Source organism: Symphalangus syndactylus, chromosome 11 (genome assembly GCF_028878055.3).
Source record: "Symphalangus syndactylus isolate Jambi chromosome 11, NHGRI_mSymSyn1-v2.1_pri, whole genome shotgun sequence".
Lineage (NCBI taxonomy): Eukaryota > Metazoa > Chordata > Mammalia > Primates > Hylobatidae > Symphalangus > Symphalangus syndactylus.
The window spans coordinates 133,538,466-133,564,249 of NC_072433.2; the positions used below are offsets into that span (position 1 = coordinate 133,538,466).

Below are 25,784 nucleotides of genomic sequence, written 5' to 3' on the forward strand. Positions count from 1 at the left end.
CTCCCAGGATGCGGCCAGGTGTCCAGGCCGGAATTGGGTTGGCCGAGGGTTTGCCGAGGAGAGGGCATCGCCAGGCTTGGTGCCTGTGTGGCACCACGTGGCACTCACCGAGGAGGCCTGGGGACCCCTCCCGGACATGCCTTCCTCCCTTAAAAAACAACAATGCTTTTGCCAGACACTAGAGATTCCCATGGAGCTCTCATGGCTGGCAGTGCCAGATGGGAGCCTGGTGCCTTCATGCAGTTGGGGGTGCTGCCTCTCTTGCCCGCAGGGCGCTCCTCCGGCTGGGATAGGAGACAGCCAGGACCCCTCAGCTTCTGAGGGCCTTGACCTTCAGGCTGTCAAGAGGCCCTGGGAGGCGGCTAGAGCCCAGTGGCCACCAGGGGAACACAAGTCATAGAGGACATTTCATTTTTTTTCCTCCTCCAATTTTTGTGTTGGCTCTTAAAAACTCCTACAGTGCAAACTCTTTCAATGGAAAAAAGTGGTTGCTCTCCCTGCAGCTGCCAGCCCGCCCTGAAGGCACAGACTGCTAGGCCTTTTGTTTCTGTTGTTTTTGCTGTTTGGGAATTTGATGTTTTAATAAAGAGCCCTTTGGGGACCTGGCTGGAGGCTCCTGTGGCTGCCGTCTCCTGTGGCTGCCATAACAAATAACCACAGACCCCGTGGCTTTACCGGAGGGCAGAAGCCCATCCTGGGTCTCAGTGGGCTGAAAGCAAGGCAGGGTTGGTCCTTCTGGAGGCTCCAGGGGAAAATTCGTTTTCTTGCCTTTTCCAGCTTCTAGAGGCCACCCGCATCCCCTGCCTCCTGGCCCCATCCGTCTTCAAAGCCAGCAGTGGCCAGGTGAGTCCTTTGTACATCCCATCTCTCCCACCCTCTGTGGCTGAGAGGAGTCTCTGCTTTTAAAGACCCCCGTGATGACACTGGGCCTACCTGGCCATCCAGGGTCATCGCACCTTGTGACGGTGATCAGTTGAGCCACATCTGTGAGATCCCTTTGCCCATGTAAAGTAACACCTAAACAGGGCCCAGGGATTGGGACCTGGGTGTCTGTGGGGTGGGTAGCTCTGCCTAGCACAGCGAGCTGGGGTGAGACGCGCTTGCAGGTGCTTTCTGAAGACACAACAGGAACGGGGGAAGAATTTCTCGCCATCTTTTGTTCAGAAAATTGATGGCACAAGTGGTGATGGTTCCCTCAGGCTGAACTGGTCAACCTAGGAGGGAGGAGAGCAGGGACCGGCTCTGCTTTTGTTTTTATTCAGGGGAACTGGGCTGGTGGCAGGACCAGGTTGCATGCTTGCTCGGGTAGAGCACAAAGAAAGCGAGTATGGAAGGGCACCCTGATCCCGGGAGGGCGGCAGGATCCCAGCCCCACGGTGTCCCCGGCGGAGCAGCTCCCCTCTGGGAGGACCCCAGCCATGCTTGCCTTCCACCTCCTTCCTGTCCCTCCTGGGCCCACTGCCCAGCTTAGGATTCTTGGTGGGGACGGGAGCACGGGAGAGGGCGTGCGCCTGCGCCTGTGGCTTTTACAAGCCTGGGATAGCGTCCGGGCAGCCTCTGCTGTCCCACCACTGCGGCAGGTGCAGGGTGAGCTGTGACCATGCGAGGCGGCCTCGGGGCAGATGGGGCTTCTCCCAGACACGTTCCTTAGAGCACCGAGGGCTCGAAAGAGCCTTTCCTCATGAAGGGGTCCCATGCCAGGGGATCCCTCAGGTACACAGCTTTTAGACTCTGAGATGAGGTTCACGAATGTGGAACCGAACTGCCCAATAAATGTATTAACGGGAAGTGAATGTCCAGGGAACATTCCTCACCCCTGAGGCTGACATTACCAACAGGCGGTAATTTTACTTTGAGTGAAACTTGGGAGTTTGGTGTCGTTTCTCTCTGTGGCGCTGCTGCTGCCTTGTGGATTGCTGGGTGCTGTGGGCCTGGCCGCCTGGTGAAGGGCCTCGGCCACGCCCACAGCCAGAAGGAGCTCGAAGGAACCCAGCTTCAACTCGGTGTCTGACACTGTGGCCTCTGTTCCCAAAAACAAGTGCCTCCTGCTCCTTTTGCCTAAAATTCTGTTTATTTTCAGCTGAGCTGTGTTGTTCACATAAAGTAAAACCACGTTGCCTGGAAAAATGTAGTTTTGAGGCAGAAATGAGAAAATCCTAACCCATGAATCAAGGAGGAAACTAGAAGTTTCTGTTGATAGATTCTTGAAAAACTCAAAACATTGAATCATTTTGTTCAGTTTTTTTTTTCCTCCAGGAAGGTGCCAAATCTTGCCTACATTGCCTGTGTGTCTTTGCCATCAGCTTTCAAAACGCCGCTCCCAGCGGTGCGGGCGCTCCCTCTCGCCCTCCCTTGGGAGACTCGAGGGTCTTCCAGGGTGGAGGGGAGGCAGCGGCGCTGTCAGTGGCTGTGCGAGGCTGGGTGACTCTGCCGGGCAGAGGTCAGAGCCATCGGCCGGGGCACGTTGCCACAGCAGCCTAGACATTTTTGGATGGAGGTACCAGGCAAATTATTTTGCTGAGTTTTGAACTTGCCTGGAAACCCAGTTATAGGAATGCACGCTCACTCTCTTTTTTATTAATTGGTGTTAGACACAGAGCACGTGGCGGGGTCCTAGGGCCCAGGTGTGTGGGGAAAACGAAGCCGCTGACCTTGGACCCTTTGCAGCTCTGTGCCGCCTGCCACTCAGTGTGTTCTTTGCTTTGATGCCAGTGGAGTGGCCGACTGGCTTGTGTGGCTGGTCTCATGGGGCCGAGGGGGTCAGAGCCGCTGGGCTGGGTGTGGGGCATCACAGTTTTTGGCCTCTCGGCCCCCAGCCAGTGTCACCCAGGTGTCTTGCCCCATGCTGCATGGTTCCCACCTACGCCACGTGGGGCCTCCCTCAGGGAGGAGACTCGAGCTGGAACCAGGCTGTGACCCTGCGCCCTGCTGCGTGTCCCCCCCCACCGCAAGACGGGACCCAGGCACTGTGTCCTGAGGGGCTCTCGGCCAGCCCCACCTCACCTGCTGCACTGCTACCGCTCAAACCTGATTTGAGATACTTTATGGGTATTTTATGCCAGAGTTTCAGAGTCCTTTTTTTTCCTTGGCAGTATTTCCAAATCTAAGGGGGTCAGGTGCTGCCACTCCCATTCAGAGCCGCTTCCCAGTGCCCGCCCCCCCCGCGCCCCACGGTGCTCACCCTGCCACGCTCTGGCCACCCGTGCCCTGGACGGCCGGCTGCCCCAGTCCTGGTCCTCCGCCCTTTCACTGACCTCACCCTGCTCCACCCCCGGGTAAACCCCAGGTCTCCACCCAACCTGTCAATCTCCCCACTCCATTCTTCCTGCATGGTTACACCCTGAGATGAGGGGACCCTGACAATGCTCCCGGCTGAGCCTTGCCTTCCCGCAGTTACACGTTGTACAGGGCCTCCCCGTAGCATCCACTGTGTCAATGCTCCCTCCGTCCCCAACAGACCCACCCTCCCCCCACTGTCGTCAGTCCGTGACATGCCATGTGTGTGATGAGGAGGTGCTTGGAGTGGCATTGCTCTGCTTGTGGCCACGCACTTCGTTTCTGTTTTCACACGTAGTTTAGAGCTGGGTGTCTGACAGAGGTGCCCGAAGTGGAAAGTGTCGTGCACTCGGCCCACCCGTGGCCCCTGCAGAGCTCCGGCTGTGTGGCACAGGCTCCTGAGAGCTGGGGAGGGAGGAGGTGCGGGCTTGCCGTGTGCTCCTCTGCTGCTCGCCCCAGGCTTGGGTTTCCTGGCGGTCACCTGGTTGGCACGAACCTTGGGCATGCGCCAGGGTCCCAGTGCTGTCGTGGAGGGCAGGCAGGTGGGCGGGCGCTTGGGAGTTACCAGTCAAGTCCCTGTGCCACGCAGACCATTTCCTGCCTGTCAGGAGTTTTCAAGGCCTCGGCCTGGTGGGAATAGTTGAGAAACACTGGTTCAGGCTGCTTGCTTTATTCACAGCCCTGAGACACCTCTGCGACAGCCCCTGAGGATATTTTTCCCGGAACTTTCTTGGGGCCAGGAGTGTGCCTGTGCTGTGATGAGTGGGAAATGCAGTTTGTGCAGGGCCTCACAGAAGATCCCACCAGTGCGGGTGCTGGATGCCTCCTCCAGTGGGTGCCATCCCGGGGTCTGGGGCAGGAACGTGGGTGGCTGCGGATCCACCCAGGACAGAGTGACTGCCTGGGCGCGTGGTGGAACTGAGTGTGGAACTCCTCCCCAGCCCCCTTTCCAAGTGCAGCCTTGCCTGGTCTGTTCCCAGGCATCACTGAAAAGTTACTGGTGGGTTTGCACATCGGCAGGAATGTCTGCTCTCCCTTCCTTCCTCGGGAAGAAGGTTCTCTCTCCAGGGGCTCCACCTCCCTGGGCGCCCTCGTCCCCAGCCTTATGGTCTGAGCCAGAGTCTCTGCGGCTGACAGGGACTTGCTCTGTCTTTCCTGCCCCGTCCCTGCACCTGGCCTAACCTCTGTCCCTGCACCCAGCCCAGCCCCCCTGTCCCTGCACGCAGCCCAGCCCCGTATGCATGCACCCAGCCCAGCCCCCTGTCCCTGCACGCAGCCCAGCTCCAGCCCCAGGCCCAGATGGAGGGCGCTCCAGTGGGCTTGCCCCATCTTGTGAAACAGAGTCCAGAAACCTCAGTGTTCTCATCGTCGGGCTGGGTTCTGAATGGCGTGCTGTCGCTGCGGGACCTCGGGGCCTGTAAAGATCATGGGAAGGGGCAGCTGTGCTGGCGGCTTCTCCTCCTCGGTGCACCAGCTACTCTCCGTGTTTATTTCCTGTCAGCAGAAAGATGGAATTCTTCCCAGCCAGACATTCAGCTCATTGACCTGCCTTTTTCTTTTTTCTTTTCCACTGACAAATTCATTGTTAAAAAAAATGTAAGGCATTTGCTCATCAAAAACTAGAATGCTGTTTTAAAACCACAGGCTGTATTTTCTAAGGACTTGGGGAGACCCACGCCCGAGCCCTCCCCTCACAGAGTCCCTGCCTTCTCTCTCCACTCCCTCTTGAAGAACCGCAGGCTGGAGGGAGCCGGAGGGTAATCGAGCTGCCCCACTATGGACGGTGGTGGCCCAGGAGAGTGCCTCGGGGACCCAGGTGCTTCCTGTGTGGACGCTGCCCCCACCTGCTGTGTGATGGAAGCCCATCCCCTAAACTGCTCCTAACCCCGCCCAGGTCTCACTTTCTCATCTGTAAATGGCACCTGGACCCCAGGGCAAGCAGCCCCTTTGTCAGTGCTCTGATGTCAATGCACACACTTCACAACGCTCTGCTCTTTCTGTCCCTCACGAAAAGGCAAACGTTTGTTCCTTGTAAGAAGACTACAGTTGACCCTTGAACAACACAGGTTTGAACTATGAGGATCCACTTATACGTGGATATTTTTTTCAGTAAAAATCATACTGAGTGTGCCTGCCTCCTCTTCTGCTTCCTCTATCTCTCCTGCCTCTGCTGCCCTGAGACAGCAAGGCCAGCCTCTCCTGTTCCTCCTCTTCCGTCCAGCCCCAGTCAGCATGCGGACGGTGAGGACGAAGGCCTGGATGACGATCCACTTCCCTTAATAAAGATCCACTTCCGCTTAATGAATAGCAGCCGTATTTCCTCTCGCCTGTGCCTTTCTGAATACCACGTTTTCCCTCGCTTACTCTATTAGAGGAATACAGGTGATGGCACACACAGCACACAAAATACCTGCTCATTGACTGCTATCGGTAGGGCCACTGGTCATCAGGCTATTAGTAAAGTTTTGGGGAGTCAGAGGCTGTACATGACTTCAGCTGCACAAGGAGTCAGTGCCTCTAACCCTTGTGGTGTTCAAGGGCCAGCTGCACAGTGAATTAATCCCTGGGACCATGTCGGGCTGGCATCTGACACCTGGACTCAGAGGGCCTCTGCAGTAGGGGCCGTCGGGTAAAGAAACCCCAGAGTCCAGCAGGACATCTGACTCTGGCCATATTCCTTCGTGTATAGCATCTGTTTGAGACAACAAAATGCCGAGGCAGAAGGGCGACCGCTCCTTAGGTTCATTCTGATGGCTCAGCCATTCCTCCGAGGCTGGTCCCTGAGGCTGGTGTGCTCTCAAGTGGTGGCTGGCAGGGTTGCCAGGCTTGTCTCTAAAGGGCCAGGGGGGATGGTTTTTCAGCTTTGGGGGGCACACCTGGTCTCATCACAGCTGCTCACCACGGCCCTTGAGTCGTGACAGGCCACCACGTGGGGGGCCTGCAGGCCTGTAGATGCTCACTGAAGATGGAGGTTCCTAGAATTGTCATGTGGCACATATTTTTTTGCATCTTTTTCTGTCATTAAAAATCATTTAAAAGCCATTCTCAGCTCACAGCTGTCCAAAAGCAGCCAGCAGGTTTGCTCTGGGCGCCGTACTTGCTAACCTCGATGTGGAGTAAATTGTACTTTGTGTCTTTAAAAGGCTTGTCTTCTAGCATTGCAGGTGAACTTTGCTTAGAAACGTAACTATTTTTAAAGGCACATGTACGTGAAGTCTAGTCTTGAAAAGCACTTGCAGGTGAAAGCCCTGGTCTGGGGCTGTCTCTGCAGTGTGTTTGCGGGGGCCGCGTTTGCTCTGTGCAGTGCTGCTATTGTCCCGGGCAGGTCCCACAGTGGGGGCCGCCGCGGCCAGGCTCCAGCGGGTGGGGCACCCTGCGACCGGGGCTGCTCCTCTTCCCAGGGCCACTGGTGAGACTCCCAGTGCATAGAGTGCGGTTCTGTGTGGAAGCTGTGGGATGCATCTCCTGGTCCTCCCACAGTGGGATGCAACCCCAAGTGAAGACCCCACGGCTCGTGTCAGCTGCCCTCAGGACTGGGGCTGCCCACCCGCCTGCCTGGGCCGTCTTGACACCAGAGCTGCCTGCCTGGATGTTGGAGCGCCCAGTGGATTTAGTGGGAAGTGGGTCACCAGAGCCCACACAGGGGCCTCGTCTGTCCGCCATTCTCATCCCATAATCTGGGATGCAGTACAAGGTCGGGAGGGCCAGCGGGGCTCTCTGCCACCAGGACTCACTTCCACCCCTCTTGGAACTGGACCTCACTTTGCTGTGAGCTTCTCCTGGGTTCTCAGTGCCCACCAGCAGCTCCTTTGCTCTCCCTGAGCCCTTGAGGTCACTCTGCCTTGGGAATGGGGAGGGTTTGGGTCTCAGCCTCACGCTCATGGTCCTGGCTTGGATTTTAGCTCTGAGTGGCACTCTGGGAGCACTTGTGCTCTCCATGGTTGCCATGGGATTTTTCTAGGAGGCTCTGTGGCATTTGCTGTCGCGCGCTCTCTCTCTGGAAGCTCTGCCTTGCTTTTTATTTTCCCTTTTGTCCGCTCTGTAGGTGCTCGAGGGGGGAGTTGCAGATCCAGCAGAGACTTGATGGCACTCTCTCAATGGATCTGACGCGACTCGGGTCAGGATGTGCCGCAGAGTCCTCGGTGTGGCCCTGAGGCCGTGTCCCTGCCGCTCAGGGGACAGCGCCTGTGGTGTGGGCTGGGGTCTGCGGTCTGTGGAGCCATGTGGGTTGGGGTTGTGGGCCACGCCGCTGACGGGCCCCCATGTCTCTCCCTCCAGGTGCTGCAGGGCGCACAGCTGATCGCCGTGGCCTCCTCGGACCCCGCGGCGGCAGGTGTGGATGGATCGCCACTCCAGGGCAGTGACATCCAGGTTCAGTATGTGCAGCTGGCGCCGGTGAGTGACCACACAGCCGGGGCGCAGGTGAGTCTGGGGCCCCGCGCCGGGACACTGAAGTGATGGCACGGCTGCCTGCCGCTGCCACCGGGCACATGTGGCCACGGGGCTTTCTCGTGACTCTTCCTGTGTGGAGGGCACATGATCGGACACAGATGCCCATCTGAGGGTTCTACGTCTCACACACACCATGAATGTGAAGGTGAGAAGGTAGATCCTGCCCCAGTTCCAAATTCCAACTGATTCTTGAGACTGTCCTGTGGAAATGTTTATAAATTCAGGGGCAGAAGTGAAGCTCTGCCCTGTCCTCCTACCACATAGCCCTTTGCTGTGGGCTGGGGAGCATGGGGGCCCCTTTAGCCTGAGAGCTCCCTGCCCCTCATTGAAGGTCTTAGCGTGGGGCAGAGCCAGCACCTTGGGCCGTTGTGACCCTAGTGTCCACCAAAACAAAGCGCAGGGCTGCTGTGCTCTGTGGATGGCCCAACGGGCTGATGGCCAGCATCTCCATACCTCGCAGGCGGAAGCCCGAGGGTGAGGCTGTGCTGAAATCTCCAGAGTGGCCGAGGCCCAGACGAGCCCCGTGAGGCCATGGGCTGTTTGCTGTGAACACAGGAGGTGGAAGGTGGCCCTGCATCCAGGAGCAGTCTTGGCCCCGCAGCCTCCGTGCCACCTGCTTTGGGAACGTGCCCAGCGGGGACCTTGTCCTTGTTCTACCTCCAGCCTGGTGGTTGGCTGCTGCACAGCCCTTCTGGAACATTCTGGCTGCTGTCTTTGGGTCTGTTCTTCTCCTTTCCGTGGACCCAGCGCTGGTGATCCACCTGTGTCTTCACGCCGTCCACCTTCAATGCTTAGAATTAAAATCCTAGATGTCTGAGCAGCCTTTCCCTGCTCCCTGGGCACTGCTGAGGGCAGGTGTGCCCCTCAGCCCTCGGGAGGAGAGGGGTCCTCCTCAGGAGGTGCTTGCTGAAGAATTGGGCTCAGTAGAGCTCACGTTCACCAGGGTGCGCAGGTCGCCAGGCTGGGCAGTTCTGCAGTCCCTCAGCCACGGCAGCCGTGTGATGATGTCATTGCTCACCTGACACTCATGTCTTCTTCACAGTGGGGCAGCTGCGGGCCCAGAGTTTAAGGACCCGTGTCCTGTAGAAGGCCTGGCCCCTTCTGTGGCCTGAGCCTTCCTGCTGTGCCCATGGGCACAGTGGCCCCTGCAGAGGCATGCCCTGTACTCTGTGCCCATGGGCGCGGTGGCCCCCGCAGAGGCACGCCCTGTACTCTGTGCCCATGGGCGCGGTGGCCCCCGCAGAGGCACGCCCTGTACTCTGCGTGGTGTTTGGTTCCACATTGTCACCAACCTCACTGGAGATGGGCTGGAAGCACGTGAGGGCCATGGGCACAGAACCCGCAGGCAGTGGGGAGCGGGTGGGTGGGATGGTGAAGGCAAACTCGTTCGGCAGCGCTTATTTTATGTGGTGTGAACCTTGGCCTGTCCATGAAGAACAGTCAGGCGTGGCTGCCTCAGCCAATGCTGAGGACCTGTGGCGGCCCCTCGTGCCCTTCCAGATAGGAGCGCTGCAGGAGGGCAGTGAGGTCCGCGCCCAGGAAACTAGAGGTGGGGGCCATGCCTGAGGGCGTCCTGCTGCATTATAAGTTTCTGGTCATTTTCAATTTCAGAATTGAAGAAAGCTTTGTCCCCTGGTTGGTGTTTACACCCCTAGCTTCCTGTAAGCTTTCTCTGTCACCATGCCCTCCCTGGCAGTCCCCAGGTGAACAATTTATTTAGGATCCATCCTAACAGCCAAGGAAGACGGCATGCTTAACGGGCGGCTTTCCCTGCAGAAAACCCCAGCATGGTTGGACTTGGTAGTTAGCAGGTTTGCCCATCTGAGGCCAGACAGCTGCAGGGTGCGTTAGCTTGTCACGAAGGGCCCAGCTCTCTGCTTTACCATCTCAGTTTATCCTCAGGCTAGCTCTGCCCCACTGGGAAGTGACCGAAGGCCTTCATGGTGACTCTGCAGGCGTGACTGCACCCGACAGAGACGGGTTTCTGGTTGAGCCTCCTTATCCACATGAAGCCCCCACCCCAGTCATGCTTGGGAATGGCCTTGCATCTTGCATTGGTCAGAGCAGGGTCAAGCACATGAGCTAATTCTAGGAAAACTTGTGGCTTGGCTGTGAGGACCTGGCTTTGAGAAGATGGGGTTCCCTTAGGAGGGAAGGCAGGTGGCTGGCCTGTGGGGGTGGCCATTCCTCAAGGTGGAGAGTGGGGCCTGTTCCCTGGAGCAGTGGGTTGGGAGGGTAGGGGGTGCCATTTGCAGGGGAAGACACTTGTCTTAATGCGGCGTGGCCTGTGGGTGTCATAGGCTCCCTGAACCATCTGTAGCAGAGGCAGCACCTCCACCAGCGTCTGCCCAGAACACGGGTCTGGCCACTGTCCTTGGAGGGCAAGTGAGTCCCTCCCAGCCAGCCCAGACCTGTGCCCCACTGTCCCAACTACCCAAGTCCCCAGCTGCCTTTCCAGCTGTCTAGGGGAAGGGGCTTTGCATCCCAGGCAGTGGCCCCCCTACCCCAGCCTCCCATGGCCGGCAGCCACCCACCCCAGGGCCCTGGTGTGGCTCCTCCATTCCAGCTGAGGTTCACCCCTTCCCGTTAGGCCTTCCCAGCTGTGGCCGGGCTCTCAGGAGACAGTCCCCATACTGACCCCTCATCCTACCCTGGAAGGCCCCTCCTCCATCCAGGTAACAGTATATCGAGTGTCATTTGACCTTTGTCTTGAAAAAGCACAACCTGGACCAGGTGCAGTGTTTCATGCCTGTAATCCTAGTGCTTTGGGAGGCCGAGGCAGGGGCGTTGCTTGAGCCCAGGACTTCAAGACCAGCCTGGGCAGCGTAGCGAGACCTCCATCTCTACAAAACGTAAAAAAATTAGCTGGGGCCGGGGACGGGGCTCATGCCTGTAATCCCAGCATTTTGGGAGGCTGAGGCAGGCCAACCACCTGAGATCAGGAGTTCGAGACCAGCCTGCTCAACCTGGTGATACCCCATTTCTACTAAAAATACAAAAATTAGCCAGGCATAGTGGCAGGTGCCTGTAATCCCAGCTGCTTGGGAGGCTGAGGCAGGAGAATCACTTGAACCCTGGAGGCGGAGGTTGCAATGAGCCGACATTGTGCCACTGTGCTCCAGCCTGGGTGACAGAGCGAGACTCCATCTCAAAAAAATTTAGCCAGGCATGGTGCTGTGTGCACTGGTGGTCCCAGCTACTTGGGAGGCTGAGGTGGGAGGATCACTTGGGCTCATGAGGTCGAGGCAGCCATGAGCTGTGCTTGCATCACTGCGCTCCAGCCTGGGCAACAGAGCAAGACCCTATCTCTAAAAAATAAAATGAAGCAGGACCTTAACTATAGTAGAAGTTGCCAGGCCTCTTCCTCCCGTGGGCTCGGCCGTGGGCTCGTGGCTTCTCCTGGCCCTTCCTTTGTGGTTCCTGTGCCCTCCAGCTGAAGCTTCTGGGAGTGTGCACGGAAGCCCTAGAGTGGGCTCCTCCACTTGGGGCATGTTCTGTGTGGCTGAGCTGGAGGATGAGTGACTTATTCCAAGATTATATATTTTTCCTTTACTTTTTTTTTTTGTTTTTTGAGATGGAGTCTGGCTCTGTTGCCCAGGCTGGAGTGCAGTGGTGCAATCCCGACTCACTGCAGCCTCTGCCTCTTGGGTTCAAGCGATTCTCCTGCCTCAGCTTCCCCAGCAGCTGGGACTATAGTTGCGCACCACCACATCCAGCTAATTTTTGTATTTATTGTAGAGACGAGGTTTCACCATATTGGCCAGCCTAGTCTTGAACTCCTGACGTCAAGTGATTCACCCGCCTCAGCCTCCCAAAGTCCTGGGATTATAGGCATGAGCCACTGCACCCGACCTCCTTTAACTCATTTTAAGATAAAGGTGTGATTTCGTACTTAAAGTCCTTTTAATATCTGTAACTCATTGACCAGAACTTGTATCTTTGAGGGAAGAAACATAGCTGCCCCGAAAACCCTTTGTTGAAACATTGGGACAATGTTTATAAGAAGGCAAAGTGGTACCTGAAGCTTCGGGGAAATAGGGAGGGCCAGGGTGTTCTCCACTTCCAGGTTACTTCCCAGTGAGGCAGCGGGTTGGCGGTGGGGAGGCAGGAGCAGCTGCCGCGCCGGCGGGGGTGACCGAGTCCATGTGGGGGGCAGGCCGGGGCCTGGATGTGCCGGAGCTGCCCTGGGCACCAGGGTCGTGGGCGCGTCGTTCCGCTGGGAGCCAGGCGTTCTGTACCAAGTCGGGTGAGCCTTGGGGCCGTCAGGGCTCCTTCGCGTTCCTGTGTGCGTGTTTCTGATTCTGCCTTAAAGCCACTGGCTGTTCATGACACTCCCTGGCCATGCAGTGCTGGGTGTTTTTCTAGAAAGTCCCTCCTTTCTCGCTTTTGCAGACGGCCGAAGCCCTGCAGCCCACGCTACAGCCGGAGATGCAGCTCGAACACGGGGCCATCCAGATCCAGTGAGCGGTGCCCACAGCACCAGGAGCACCCGGCACCAGGAGCCCCTCGCCGGCTCCGCCTACCGCCCGGCCCCCGCGCGCCCTGCTCTCGCGGCCTCAGCACAGGCAGCGGCTGCACGTGTTCTGCTGAAGTGCGTCTGAAGGCTGCTGCCTCCGCGGGGAAGAGCATCCTATCAACTGAGAGAGCAGCCGCCGCTGCCAGCCGGAGACCCCTTTCGTTTGAGTCATGCTGTTGTTGTCGGAGGACGAGGGGAGGCACAGTGCGGAGAGCGTCGCGTATGCGCGGGAAATCAAGAACTACGATATTTTTCTGTTTAAACAGCTTTTTTTAATTTGCTATGGTGTTTATAACAAAAAAGAAAATTTGAAAAAAAAATCCCAGGGGAGTAGCAGGAGCCCTTTGCTGTGTGCTCTGTTCAGTATCATGAGACGGGAGCCATTTGCTGTGTGCTCTGTCCAGTGTCATGAGACGGGAGCCCTTTGCTGTGTGCTCTGTCCAGTGTCATGAGACGGGAGCCCTTTGCTGTGTGCTCTGTCCAATGTCATGAGACGGGAGCCCTTTGCTGTGTGCTCTGTTCAGTGTCAGGAGGCAGGTGTTTGCAAAGCCAGCTCTCAGTTCCGATGGGGTATTGCTGACCTACTTTTCTAGGGGAAATGCTCTCAAACACTGTAATTATGCATTTCTAATGAAATAAAATGTATTTATGACCACAGCGGCCTTACACTTTTCCTCCTGCAAGACGGTTCGCCAGAGAGTGCCTGTCCCTGGGGGGTTGGGCTCGCTGGCGCTCAGGCCACGCCGCTGCCCGCTCCACTGTGTAGACAGTAAGTGTGGGCACCCCGGGACAGTCAGTTCTGTTTCTGTGTCGTAGGAGCTGTCGAGGGGGAAACCTGGTTTAGGACACAGCTGTGGAACTTCTTGTTCTCGTAAACCACAGAGCTCTGCCAGCTCCAGAAGGCACAGTCCTGGGGTCCTTAGAGCAAGTTGCAGCCACAGGGGCAGGCCCTACTATTTACACATTTTTTAAAGGCAGAGATAATATCCACAAATAGAAGTGCCGGAGGCAGTTTGAATCCCTGGTGACCAGCCGGGCCTGGCCTGCTTTACCCACACCGTTGCGGCAGTTGCGTTAGGGGCTTGGGAGGGGCCTACGTGAAGTCGTGTTCGCTGACTTAGAGCGGGGCCTCTCTGTGCTTTCTCTGGGAGGAGTTCCGCGTTGCCATCCAGACGGTCGTAGCTCCAGCCTGCCCCGCCCCGTCAGGATCCTGGGCTGGGTCCCCTTGGGGGTGAGAGTCTGGGATGAGCTGCTCTCGAAATGGGGACGGCGCTCCTGAGTTCTGTGTCTCCATCGTGGTGGGGCCGCCTCTGAAGATGGCCACGACAAGGAGCCTGGCCGAGGCCTCCCGGGAGGTCACCAGAGCTTGGCCACTCTCCAGGAGACAGAAAGGACCAGCTGGGAGGCAGGGTGTAGAAAGTCAAATCCACACGTGTATGATTGGAATCCCAGAAGGAGAGAATGGAGAGAACAGAAGGAAGATGCATTTCAAGGATTCAGGAAGTAGAATAGGACCCCAAGGAGAAACGAACATCAGTCTCTGCCTCGACACACGAAAGTATCACAGGCAAAGATAATTTTGACAGCAGCCAGAGAAAGAACAGATGCCTGCGATGGGATGAAAGCAAGGCAGCAGGCGTGGGCACCCACTGGGCGCTGGGTGGAGGGGAAGCCACTGGTGCAGAGGAGGGAGCTCTCGGTGTGGGGCTGGGTCTTCAGTGAACCTGTTGTTCAGGATGCTGGTGACACGCCACCAATTGACCCAGCAGTTCCACTTGTGGGGATCCACCCCGGAGCTCTGAAGACAGTTGCTCACACATGCACTTGTGCCTGGATGTGCCCAGGAGCACGGCTCATACCAGCCACAGGGTAGACGCAACCTGGGCTTCCATCAGCAGATGAAGGGAGAAACAAAGCTGACTGTCCAAAGAATGGGACGTCATCCAGCCACGTGAAGGAATGGAGCATGGATGCGTGCTGAGCAGTCTCCAAAGAATGGGACGTCATCCAGCCATGTGAAGGAACAGAACACGGATGCGTGCTGCAGTCCGGCCAGCACTCGGAGGAGCTGTGCGGAGTGAAGCCACATGCAGAAGACCACTTACTGTTTGATTCCATTGATATGAAATGTCCAGAAAAGACAACTGCAGGGAGACCGGTTCATGGTTGCCAGGGACTGGGATGAGGCAGGATTGGGAGTGACTGCCAGTGGGCATGGGGTTTCTTTTTGGGTGATTAGGATGTTGTGGAATTTAAAGTCGCTGAATCCTTCACTTAAAAGAGCAAATTTGTTGGCATATAAATTATCTCAAAATTACAAAAATAATTAGGTGATACTTAAATGTATAAACAAAAATTGAGGCCGGGTGCAGTGGCTCACGCCTATAATCCCAGCGCTTTGGGAGGCTCAGGTGGGAGGATTGCTTGAGCCCAGGAGTTCGAGACCAGAATGGGCAATATAGTGAGACCCCATCTCTACAAAAAAATACAAAAACAATGAGCTGGGTGTGGTGGCACGCACCTGTGGTCCCAGCTACTTGAGTTCCTGAAGTGAGAGTATCACTTGAGCCCAAGAGGTTGAGCTGAAGTGAGCTATGACTGTACCACTGTACTCCAGCCTGGGTGACAGGGCAAGACCCTGTCTCAAAAAAAAAAAATGTCATTTCCGATGACACCTCCTTTACAGGGAATTGTTAGGAATTTTTCTTCAAGAGCAGGAGTGTGAATCCAGGGGAGGTGCCTAGAGTAAGATGGAGCGATGGACAAAGAGAATAATAAACATATATACATCGTTTCATTGAAACTTTAAAAACAAAATACTGGAAAACATTACTGTGTAACTTGGGCCATGGACGAAGGGAGGTGAATTGTTTTAAAGCCCCTGTATTGCCCTGCAGAAAAAGGCTGGAAGGGCCGTGCAACTTTTTTTTTTTTTTGAGACGGAGTTTCACTCTTGTCGCCCAGGCTGGAGTGCAGTGGTGTGATCTCAGCTCACTGCAACCTCTGTCTCCTGGGTTCAAGTGATTCTCCTACTTCAGCCTCCCGAGTAGCTGGGATTACAGGCACACACCACCACGCCCAGCTAATTTTTGTATTTTTAGGAGAGATGGGGTTTCACCATGTTGGCCAGGATGGTCTCAATCTCTTGACCTCATGATCCGCCTGCCTCGGCCTCCCAAAGTGCTGGGATTACAGGCATGAGCAACCATGCCCGGCCTTGTTTTTTTTTGTTGTTTTTTTGAGACGGAGTTTCACTCTTGTTACCCAGGCTGGAGTGCAGTGGCGTGATCTTGGCTCACTGCAACCTCTGCCTCCTGGGTTCAAGCGATTCCCGCACCTCAGCCTCCCTAGTAGCTGGGATTACAGGCATGTGCCACTATGCCCAGCCAAGGGTTGTGCAATTTTAAGTCCTGGAATTCACTATGACAAACACTTCAGAAACAAGGCATAGAAAACATTTGTAGAGATGCAAGGTACTGCAGCAAGGTGACGAGCACCTTGACCCAAGCCACGTGTGAGGAATGTCACACCCAGCAACCTCAGGGAATGCGCTCTTCTCCAAATTGCCACCCACTAGACTGTGAAGCCACCTCAACGCCACAGGATGGGGGGCTTGCAGAATGTGTTTTGTGACCAAATGGAATTAAGGCAAAAATTAATGAGAAGAAAAGTAGAAAAATCCCTGAATGTTTGGGAGTTAAATAACAAACATTTAAATAACCCCTAGGTCAGAGAAGAAAGAAAACTGGACATGTGAAGGTATTTGTAATTGAATGACAAATGCAAATTGATCAAAACTCAGGGAATACATCGACAGTTGTATTAGAGAAAAGCTTAAAGACAAGGAAAAATTAAGGAAATGAGGCACAAAACGTAGAGTAGATACAACCAACAAAACCAAATTGGATTCTTTGAGAAGACTGGTACACTTGAAAAAGCCCTGGTACACTAGTCAGAGAAAAGAGAGCAGGGACATATCACAATGTCAGAATCTACGAACCCTTCAGACATAAAAACTTGAGGCTGTCTCAAAAGTCAGTGGGAAACGTTAGATGCAATTGACAAATTACTAGGAAAAAACTGCTATCAGAAGAAATAGAACATCTTACTAGCTCCTGTCTTTCAGAAATCTTACCTATATCTTGTCACAAAGAAAAACTCCAGGCTCAGCATTTCAGTGTTACGTGTTTCCAAATGTTTAAGAAAGAATAATGGTCTTTTAAAAGTCTTCCACAGAACCAAAAAAAAAACAACAAAAAAACAAAAAACATGAGACTCTCATTTCCCATCTTGTTTTACGAGGCAGCATAACGCTGACAAGGATGTTTCAAAGAAAAAAAGAAAATCTAGGCCAGTGTCTCTCTTGAACATCCTAAGCAATCCTAAACAAAATATGAATAACCCTGATGCAGTGACACTGAGGGATGATAGGTCATGATCAAGTTAGGCTCAGGAATGCAAGGTTGGTATAATATTTTAAAAGTCAATGTAATCCATCACACTAACAAGAGGTAAACTATATGGTTATCTTAATAAATGCAGAAAAGTAATCTGTAAACTTCACCCATTCATGAAGAACTATGCCTAGTGTTCCATTATTGGAACACCAAGCATGTGGGAGTTCTTTATGTCCTACTGCTCGAGCTCATTGCCAAGCAGTAGGTGACCTCAGACATAAATGGGTTAAGAGAAACTTTAGCAAACCAGGAATAGAAAGGACCTTCCTTAATTTGATCAAAGATACCTATAAGAAATCTACAACAAGCAGCCCACTCAAGGGTGGAAAGCGGAGAGCTGCCCCCACCCCCCTCTCCCGCTCCCTGAGATGTAACAGACAAAGATGGCTGCCCCTCACTGCGATGCACTAGCACACCAAGGGAAGAAAAAAGGCCTAAAAGGGTCGGGTGTGGTGGCTCATGCCTGTAATCCCAGCACTTTGGGAGGCTGAGGCAGGCGGATCACCTGAGGTTGGGAGTTCAAGACCAGCCTGAACAACATGGAGAAACCCCATCTCTACAAAAAATACAAAATTAGCTGGGCATGCCTGTAATCCCAGCTACTCGGGAGGCTGAAGGAGGAAAATTGCTTGAACCCGGGAGGCGGAGGTTGTAGTGAGCCGAGATTGTGCCATTGCATTCCAGCCTGGGCAACAAGAGTGAAACTGTCTTTAGAAAAAAAACAAACAAACAAACTTAAAAGACTTTAAAACCAGAAATGCAGCTGTCAGTATTTACAGGTGATATGGTTATATGTGAAGAAAATCCAAAGGAACTCACAAGCAAACCGTTAATAAGTGAATTTACAAGATTCCTGCCCACAAGGCCAACATACAAAAAACCGATTATATTTCTAAATTCCAGAAACGAACTGTAATAATCACTTACAAATGTTATTATAGACACTAAGAAATGTAAACTATGTAGAAACAAATCTAACAAAACATGTCTGGGACAGAAAGCTATAAAATATTAGGAAAGTGAAGAAAACCTAAGAAAAAACAAAACAAAACAAAAAGGGATGTAGCCTGTTGGTGAATGGAAGCCTCAGTATCGCAAAGATGATCATTTTCTCTAAATGGTACATTCGGTGCAATTTCAGTGAAAATCCAAGCAGAGATTTTTGTGGAAATTTCCATGTTTATAGTAGAATGATTTATATTCCTTTGGGTATATACCCAGTAATGGGATTGGTGGGTCGAATGGTATTTCTGGTTCTGGGTCTTTGAGGAACTGCCACATGTGTCTTCCACGATGGCTGAACTAATTTACATGCACGCATATGTCCATTGCAGCACCGTTCACAATAGCAAAGACATGGAATCAACCCAAATGCCCATCAGTGATAGACCTGGGTAAAGAAAATTTGGCTGAGCAGGCCGATCACTTGAGGTCAGGAGTTTGTGACCATCCTTGCCAATATGGCGAAACACCGTCTCTACTAAAAATACAAAAGTTAGCCAAGTATGGTGGTGCGTGCCTGCAATCCCAGCTACTTGGAAGGCTGAGGCAGGAGAATCACCTGAACCTGGGAGCCAAGATCAAGCCACTGCACTCCAACCTGGGTGACAGAGTAAGAATCTGTCTCAAAAAATAAAAATAAAATAAAAAATAAAAAATAAATTGGTTATATATATATGAGTCGATTTGTGGACTCTGTTCTGCCAGGAGCAGACACCAGGGTTTCCTGATCCTCCTCGGAAGCCTGCCTGCCTTCATTGCTGCTGGGTTATCTGACAGTTAGTGAGTTTTCCCCTCTACCAAAAAAAGAAAAAAGGCCAAAGACATGAAGAGTCACCTAAGAGAAGGCCTCCAAATGGCCAGTAAATGTGAAAAAGAGCTCAGCTTCATTGGTCATATTAAAACTGCCAGAATCCCTAAGGTTTGAAAGGCCAGCGCCATGGAGGGTGTGAGCAACTGGGCCTCCCGCACACCCTGGTGGGGTGGAAGACGGTGCGGTGCCTTCTGCCAAGTGAGCTGAGGCCACCGAGGCTGCAGCAGCCCACATCGGGTGTGCCCATCAGAAACGGCAAGTGGGCTTCAGGAGACACCGCCAGGATGGCCTCAGCAGCCATGGTCAGCCTGATCCTGGAGAGCGTCAGACGCCCGTCACCAACACAGAGTTGCTGCTCGTCCCACGGAAGATTTTGCGGCAACATAAAGGGGTGGCTTGTGGCTCCCACAGTCACACCAGTGAGTTGCACTTGTGCGTGACGTGGGACACAGACATGCAGTGTGATCCTGTCTGAACCCCTTTCAGAAACCAATGAAATCATTGCTGGGTGAGACGTTCTCCGCAGAGGGAGAGGAGGGAGATGAAGGAGCGAGGCAGGGGTCTTCTGGGAGGCGGCATTGTTTCCCAGTCTGCATGTATTCACTCCGTGAGACGGTGCACTATGATGTGCACACTTCACAATGTCATTCTTCAATTAAAAATTGAAATACAAAGGGCCAAAACTGGCCACGGGCAGACCTGCGCTAGGAGACGCTGTAAGACTGTACATGTAGCGGGAGGACCGCGGTTCCAGATGGAAGATCCGAGATGGGGAAGGGAGGAAGAGCGGAGGAAGTGGTAAATATGTGGGCAGGCCAAAAACTGGATTTATAAAAGAAGAGGTCTTATGGGGCTTAGAAACAGAAAAAGATAAGAATTAGCACATGTAAAAGAAACTTCAGGATCCCTTATCCATGAAAGGCTACACCCAGCATATGTAACGTCCACTCTAGTAGAGGGGAGACCTCCAATTAGAAAAATACATGGTCTGTCCAAAAGAAGGCAAGAAAGAACGGGGGCCTGGCCTGGGGGGTGTCCGCTTGGCAGTGCCGCTGGCCCTCCTTGGGGTCAACAGGAAAGCTGACTGCAATGTACAAATGTGCTGAGCGTCTCAGGGCAGTGCAGCCCTCCTAGTGTAGAGTCCGGGTAAGGAGAGTGCCTGGGCATCGGGGCAGCCCGGGGGTCACTTTTCTCCTGGGCTGGTGGCTGCCCTGGCAAGTGCTGCCTGAGTGGGTGTGTGGGGCCTTGGCCAGCCTCGCAGCTGGAGGGATGGGCACTGGGACCTGGGGCCGCCAAGGGCGGGGACCCCAGTGAACCCCTTCCCACTGGGCCGAATCCTGGGAGGGCTGCACCTTGAGTCTCCGAGGGCTGCCACTCAGCTTCACATCGTCCCAGTCATGACCCTGGATTGAGGTGGTCTTGCACGGCTGGTGTCCCCAGCTGCCAGGCAGAAGCAAACACTAATCCTTCTGGGAGGAAGATAATGCTAAATTATGTCTGTGAACAATTTTGCAAATACGGTATCCAGCACACAAACAATCAGGCAAAGGAGAGAAAACTGTGTAAATAAAAAACCTATGTAAATAACAGAGAATAGAAACAAACCCACAGTGATGAACTGGACACTTCTAAAAAGTACCAAACAGGCCAGGTGCAGTGGCTCACACCTGTAATCCCAGCACTTTGGGAGGCTGAGACGGGCGGATCACGAGGTCAGGAGATGGAGACCAGCCTGGCCAACACGGTGAAACCCCGTCTCTACTAAAGATAAAAAAAAACAGCCTTGCGTGGTGGCGGGCACCTGTAATTCCAGCTACTGGGGAGGCTGAGGCAGGCAGGAGAATCGCTTGAACCTGGGAGATAGAGGTTGCAGTGAGCTGAGATCGCAGCATTGCACTCCAGCCTGGGTGACAGGAAGAGACTCTTTTTTTTTTTTTTTGAGATGGAGTCTCGCTCTTTCGCCCAGGCTGGACAGCAGTGGCACGATCTCGGCTCACTGCAACCTCTACCTCCCGGGTTCAAGCGATTCTCCTGCCTCAGCCTCCCCATTAGCTGGAATTACAGGCGCCCACGACCACGCAAGGCTGTTTTATTGTATTTTTAATAGAGACGGGGTTTCACCGTGTTAGCCAAGATGCTCTCGATCTCCTGACCTCGTGATCTGCCCACTTCAGCCTCCCAAAGTGCTGGGATTACAGGCGTGAGCCACTGCGCCCGGCCAACTCTTAAAAAGTAAAAAAAAGCATTCTAGAAAATAAAAGGAATTCCCTTGACTTGATCGAGGGTTACCACAGAAGCCTTGCAGCCACAGCGCACGTCCCCATCATCAGGAGCAGGACGGGGTGCCATTCTCACAGCTTCTGTTCAGCTGTGTGGAGGTCTTGGGAGCAGAGAAAGAAAACAAGCCAGAGGCACATTGTGGAAATGAAGAGACAAAACCCACTATTCCCAGGTGATGTCACTGTGTTCTAGAAAACTCCAAACAATTCCCAAAGATAACCTAAAATATTTCCCAGGGATAAATATCAGAAATATTAAGAGATGTCAGCACGTTTTTGGGGATCAAAGTCAGTATACAAGGTGTCATTGCGTTTCTGTCATCAGCAGTCATGCGAAAAGGAAACTTTAAAAAGCCACCATTCAAAAAGCTTAAGATATAGAAATGTGAAGAAATAACTCCAATTAAAGATGCAAAAGATGTTTATGGGAAAAAAATCATAAAACTTTCCTGAAAGAGGTTAAAGAAGAGCTAAATTAAGGGAGCCCCGTCCCGCATCCGTGGATTGCAGAGGACATTGCGCTGACCCCTGCTCTGCCGTCTTCCCTGTAGCTGGCTCCCCTGGCCCCTCCTTCAGCCGGGCCAGGATCCCAGACCCACGCTCCCCTCTGTGTGGACACACCCTCAACCCCTTCGCACCTCCCAGGACTCACCTCGTAGGACTCACCTAGACAAAGCCCCAAACTGAGATGATACAAACCTTCGCCTGCCCTGTACCTGAGAGCTGGTGAAGCAGCACACACCTGGTTGCATTTTTGCTGTGAAACCACAGGCTTCCAGGCAGCCTCTTCATTCCACCCAGCGGCCCCACTTCCCTTCCCTTTGCCTTGAACCTGTACGCCGCCTGCCCACCTCCACTCCACTGTTGGGGGTGCCTCCCTGTTCATCAGCCAAAGCAATCAAAAGAAACCCCACAGGAACCCCAGCCACATCCACTCACCCACCTGCCTCGCATTCGCCTCCCTCTGCTCCCCGACATGGGCGGGTGCCCGCCTGGCTCCCCCAGCCACATGCACTCACCCACCCACCCCGCACTTGCCTCCCTCTGCTCCCCGACATGGGCGGGTGCCTGCCTGGCTCCCCCAGCAGCTGGGCCACGGGAAGATGGGCGAGAGTCAGCTCTCTGGGTGCTTGGCGGCAGGAAGTCAGCTCAGCTGGTGGGAACAGCAGGACAGTGTGGACGTCAGCCTGGCACCGGGCAGGGGTGCCCCTCAGCAGAATGACATGGGGGCTGTGGCAAGCTCCCCTCCATCTCTGGTCCCTGGAGTCAGACTAGACCTTCGCCGCATCCGGCTTGAAGGCTCAGATGCATGATGGATTGCCTGGCCCATCTTCCCCAGGGGGTTTTGATCTGAGACCATCAGGATCCAGCAGCCGTGAGTGCGATGGATGAACCGAGGCCAGTCACCCAGTGGGGAAACGACATCTCACATTTAAAGAACACCAGGCATTTCTACACAGTGGGGGAAGACACTCCGTCCTGATTTTTAAACTTTGGCACAGCCGTGAAACCGAGGGTAGTGAGCTCCGTGTAAGGAGAGGGCTCTTTTCTATAAGTGGCCCTCCAAGAGCCGAAGTCCCGGTCCCGAGAGATGCGTGTCACGTATGCGGCCTTGTGATAGAGCCGCTGGGGCTCTCTGTCCACTTCCGGGTCGTCCCCGTGTTGCTGAGTGGCTCCCTGTGCCCCCACCCCAGGCCCTGCAGGCTGGCTTCCCAGTGGACTCTGCTGTGGGAGGTCCTGGCAGGGCGGGTGCTCCTTCCCCGCTTCCCCCAAACCCCCATGACTACAGCCCCATCCCTGGCACCAGCATCCTTGGGATCTTTGCCCCTCAAGCCCCTAAACTTGCTGGTCTCTGGGGCTGTACAGAAACGTGTTTCCTTCAGGGACATACATTTAACGTCCGTGAAAGCCTCAGGCTCCCTGAGCACACCTGCCTCGCCGTGTTGTGGACGAACAAGGGGCGGACGAAATGCCTGCGGAGGCTGATTTCACCGGAGTCAGGGGAGGTCAGTCTAAGCACAGAGCAGGGGCAGGGATGAAAATAACAGTGACCCAGGTAGCAACCGTGTGCCAGGGAGGCTGGGCCAAGCTTTTATAGAAATTGCCCAAAGAACAGAACAGCACAGGGCGGGCGTTTCGGCCCATTTTACAGACCAGGAAAACGGGCGGAGAGGCTGAGTGACTGCCCGAGGCCACACGCAGCTCTCCCGCCCGGTTTGCTTACGCACATTCTTGGCCCTGCAGTGAAGGGAGTTCCCAGCAGTGTCCCCCGCCCACTCGCATCCCATTGCCCAGCTGAGCCCCTCCCTTGGCTCTCCCACCCATGGGCCTGATGGCGGCAGCTGGGATCCACCGGACACTGCAGTCCCCCAGGCCTCGGGCCTGTGCCTCCTTAGTCACCTGTGAAGCGCCTCCTATGTGCCAGCTCTGCCCGTCCAGGGAGAAGCAGCACAGCCCGGCCACCCGAGGCCTCCTGGGCGCTTCCCTGTCTGAGGTCCATGATCAGAACTGTGGGCTTCTCCCCAGAGGTTGGGGCAGCGACAGGACAGCCTCAGCCTCTTTAGATACTGCCTTCAGGGAGCAGTGAAAGAGGGAGGGAGAGACAGAGAGCACCCGGGCGGGTCTCCCAGCCACGCCAGGCAGGTGGGCGGGATTTATATGTCAGGTACCCTGCTGGCTATCACCAGGGCCTGGTGGTCTCTTGGAGTCACAAGCAGCCGCCTGAGATAAGGTTTATAATATTGAGCTAGAATAGGACTGACGCTCACTCCTGAGGGGCTGGCCAGGCCGGCTCTCCCTGCCCGCCAGCATCTCCGCTGCCTCTGCTGTCCTGAAGCTCTTATGAGGGTTCACATTACTAGGACGCCAATGTGGGTGCTCCTCTGGGTTCTGGCCCCAAGGCACCCCGAACTCAGACATGTCACCGCCTGGGCCTACTACAGATGGAGACTGCAGTTCTGCGATGGGAAAATCTCTACACCATTGCTCATTTGGGCTATAGAAGAAAAAGAAATTATTTTCAGCTGCAGCTTCGTTTTTGGAATCTTGGCAAAAAAGTTAACAGTGGAGGGGGAAAGAGGCTTGGCACCCTGCCGCGAGGCTGGTTCTTGTGGTCCTGGGCACCATCCGGTCACTTTAAAGAAGCAGGTGTCTCCGATGGTACATGCGTGCCTTGTCAGGGTGCACTGTTGGCCGCCTGCTCGCCGTTGGGACACACATGAGGGCTATGAGGACCCGGAGGTGGCGGCCAAGTGACTCCGAAGTGGCCCAGTTGTGGTCTCTTCACTTGCTGGACGGTGGCTCAGCCTGACAGGTTTCACAGGTATTGATGGGTCTGAGTCCAGAGCTGCCCCACACAGACGGCCTGTCCCCAGGTCCTGCGTCATCCAACGAGAGGTTCCTACCCAGACCTCAGGTGACCCCAGCTCCGGTCACTTCTGCCCAAAGGCAAATGAGCTTTTCCTAAAGTCCAAACCCAGTGGTCCCCACAAATCCGAGCAAAGCTGGAAACCCTTGTTCGTTCTGTAGTGCGCAGGGTGGGCGACTCTGCGGCTGAAATTGCTGTTTTCAGCTACTGTCAGCTGAGCCTTGCCTGGAGCCTCAAACCGCACTGAGGGCTTTCTGTGCTTTGCCTCCCAGAATCCTGGCTGTGGCCTCATGAAACAGGTGCTGTTAAAATCAGCTGCATTGGAAACAGCCGAGTTAGGCAATGAAGGCACAGAGAGTTTAGACAACTTGTGAAAAATCACGCAGCACTGGTGCCTCCACATTCACACTCCGCCCCTCTGCGTCCTGCAGTCCTGACCAGCCCCACGTTCCCCAAGACGAGCCACCAGCATCCCGGAAGGGGTTCATCCTTCTCTGGCGGCTCAGCTCCTGCCACTCTCCTGAAGCGCTTTTGCACATGGTCTGGTCTCATCGTGCCCAAGACTGCCCTGTGCCGGGGAAGAAAGCGCTTACATAATCCTCCGAGTGTTTTCTCTCTCAGGCGGCGCGCACACCCCACTTGGGTTGCAACACAGGCAAGCAGATGCCAGGAAATTCTGAGGCTGCTGCTGAGCCTGCGCTGGGTGAGCTCAGACCCGAGACCCCCTCACCTGTGTGGGCCCTTGGCTTCCTCTGTACTCGTCTCAAGCGGGGTCCCTGGCTCAGACTCTTGTTCAGACCGTGAAGGTAGGTGCGTGGTCAGGAGCCCACGGCTCAGGACAGAAGCCACTTGGGGAACCAGCGGGACCTCCAGCGGCTTGGAGGAGGCTGAGAGGGAAGCACATTTCTACCTCCTACCCAGGCTGAGCACTTCACGCAGGGGGCTGGGCCGGGGGGAGAGCTGCCTGCCCTGGAGATGCCTACCTGCCTTCCTGTGCTGGCACAGCCATTCCCAGCCTCCGCTGGGCAGCTTGGACTGAGGTTTCCTTGTGGTGGCCCCTCCCCAGAGTGTCTCCCGGGGGCACAGGCCCTGGTGGCATGCAAGTCACCGGGGGGCTTTTAACAGAGACCAGCAACCCTGCCACAGAGGACTGGGGAGCCGGCCCGTGGCTGGCGTGGGGGAAGCAGGCACTACCCAGCCATGCCAGGTGGACAGGCATTTTCCACAGCTGGGAAAACGGAGCCGGGCCAGGAAGGTTGGAGCTCAGCTCTTGGGTGAGAGCCGCGGAGCCCTGGCTGAGCGTCACCTGTGCTGGGAACCCACTTCCTTTTCTGTCAAATTCACGACGGGATCTGGCCCTTGACTCCACCCCAGCAGCACCAAAGACACCGCCCCGTGCTCATTTCACTTCCTCCAGCCAGCGGGGGGTCGGGGGTCAGGGGTGGGGGTGGCGGTGGGGGTGGGTGCAGGCACTGCCTGGCAGGGGAGTGAAAGGAAGGGCAGTGCCCGCCCAGGTCTGGGCCCCTACCCAGCACGTCTCCTCCCCCGTCTGCTGCCGTAGCGGGTGGACACCTGGCAGGGCCTGGCGAGGGGCGGCAGGGCGGGTCGTGTGCCTGGGGCTGGG

At 54.9% G+C, this 25,784-nt stretch overlaps 2 protein-coding genes across 16 annotated transcripts in view; one reads left to right on the forward strand and one right to left on the reverse strand.

Moving 5' to 3' along the window:
* The window catches only part of BANP (BTG3 associated nuclear protein), a 126,047-nt gene extending 113,146 nt beyond the window's left edge, over positions 1–12,901 (forward strand). For 10 of the 15 annotated variants that reach the window (XM_055232721.2, XM_063612534.1, XM_063612535.1 and 7 more), the window contains 3 exons: positions 778–843; positions 7,555–7,698; positions 12,121–12,901. In XM_055232721.2, the coding sequence (XP_055088696.1) occupies positions 778–843; positions 7,555–7,698; positions 12,121–12,192 (282 nt within the window). In that variant the 3' untranslated portion in view covers positions 12,193–12,901. The remainder of the gene's footprint in view (positions 1–777; positions 844–7,554; positions 7,699–12,120) is intronic. The other 5 variants (XM_055232726.2, XM_055232729.2, XM_063612543.1 and 2 more) reach the window with 1 other exon arrangement.
* An 11,323-nt stretch (positions 12,902–24,224) lies between these two features.
* Positions 24,225–25,379, reverse strand: LOC129493008 (uncharacterized). Its single transcript, XM_063612597.1, is given in 7 exon segments — positions 24,225–24,475; positions 24,627–24,760; positions 24,762–24,870; positions 24,873–24,965; positions 24,968–25,064; positions 25,066–25,277; positions 25,280–25,379. Coding segments are annotated over 7 exon segments (996 nt in total).
* Positions 25,380–25,784: the final 405 nt, after the last annotated feature.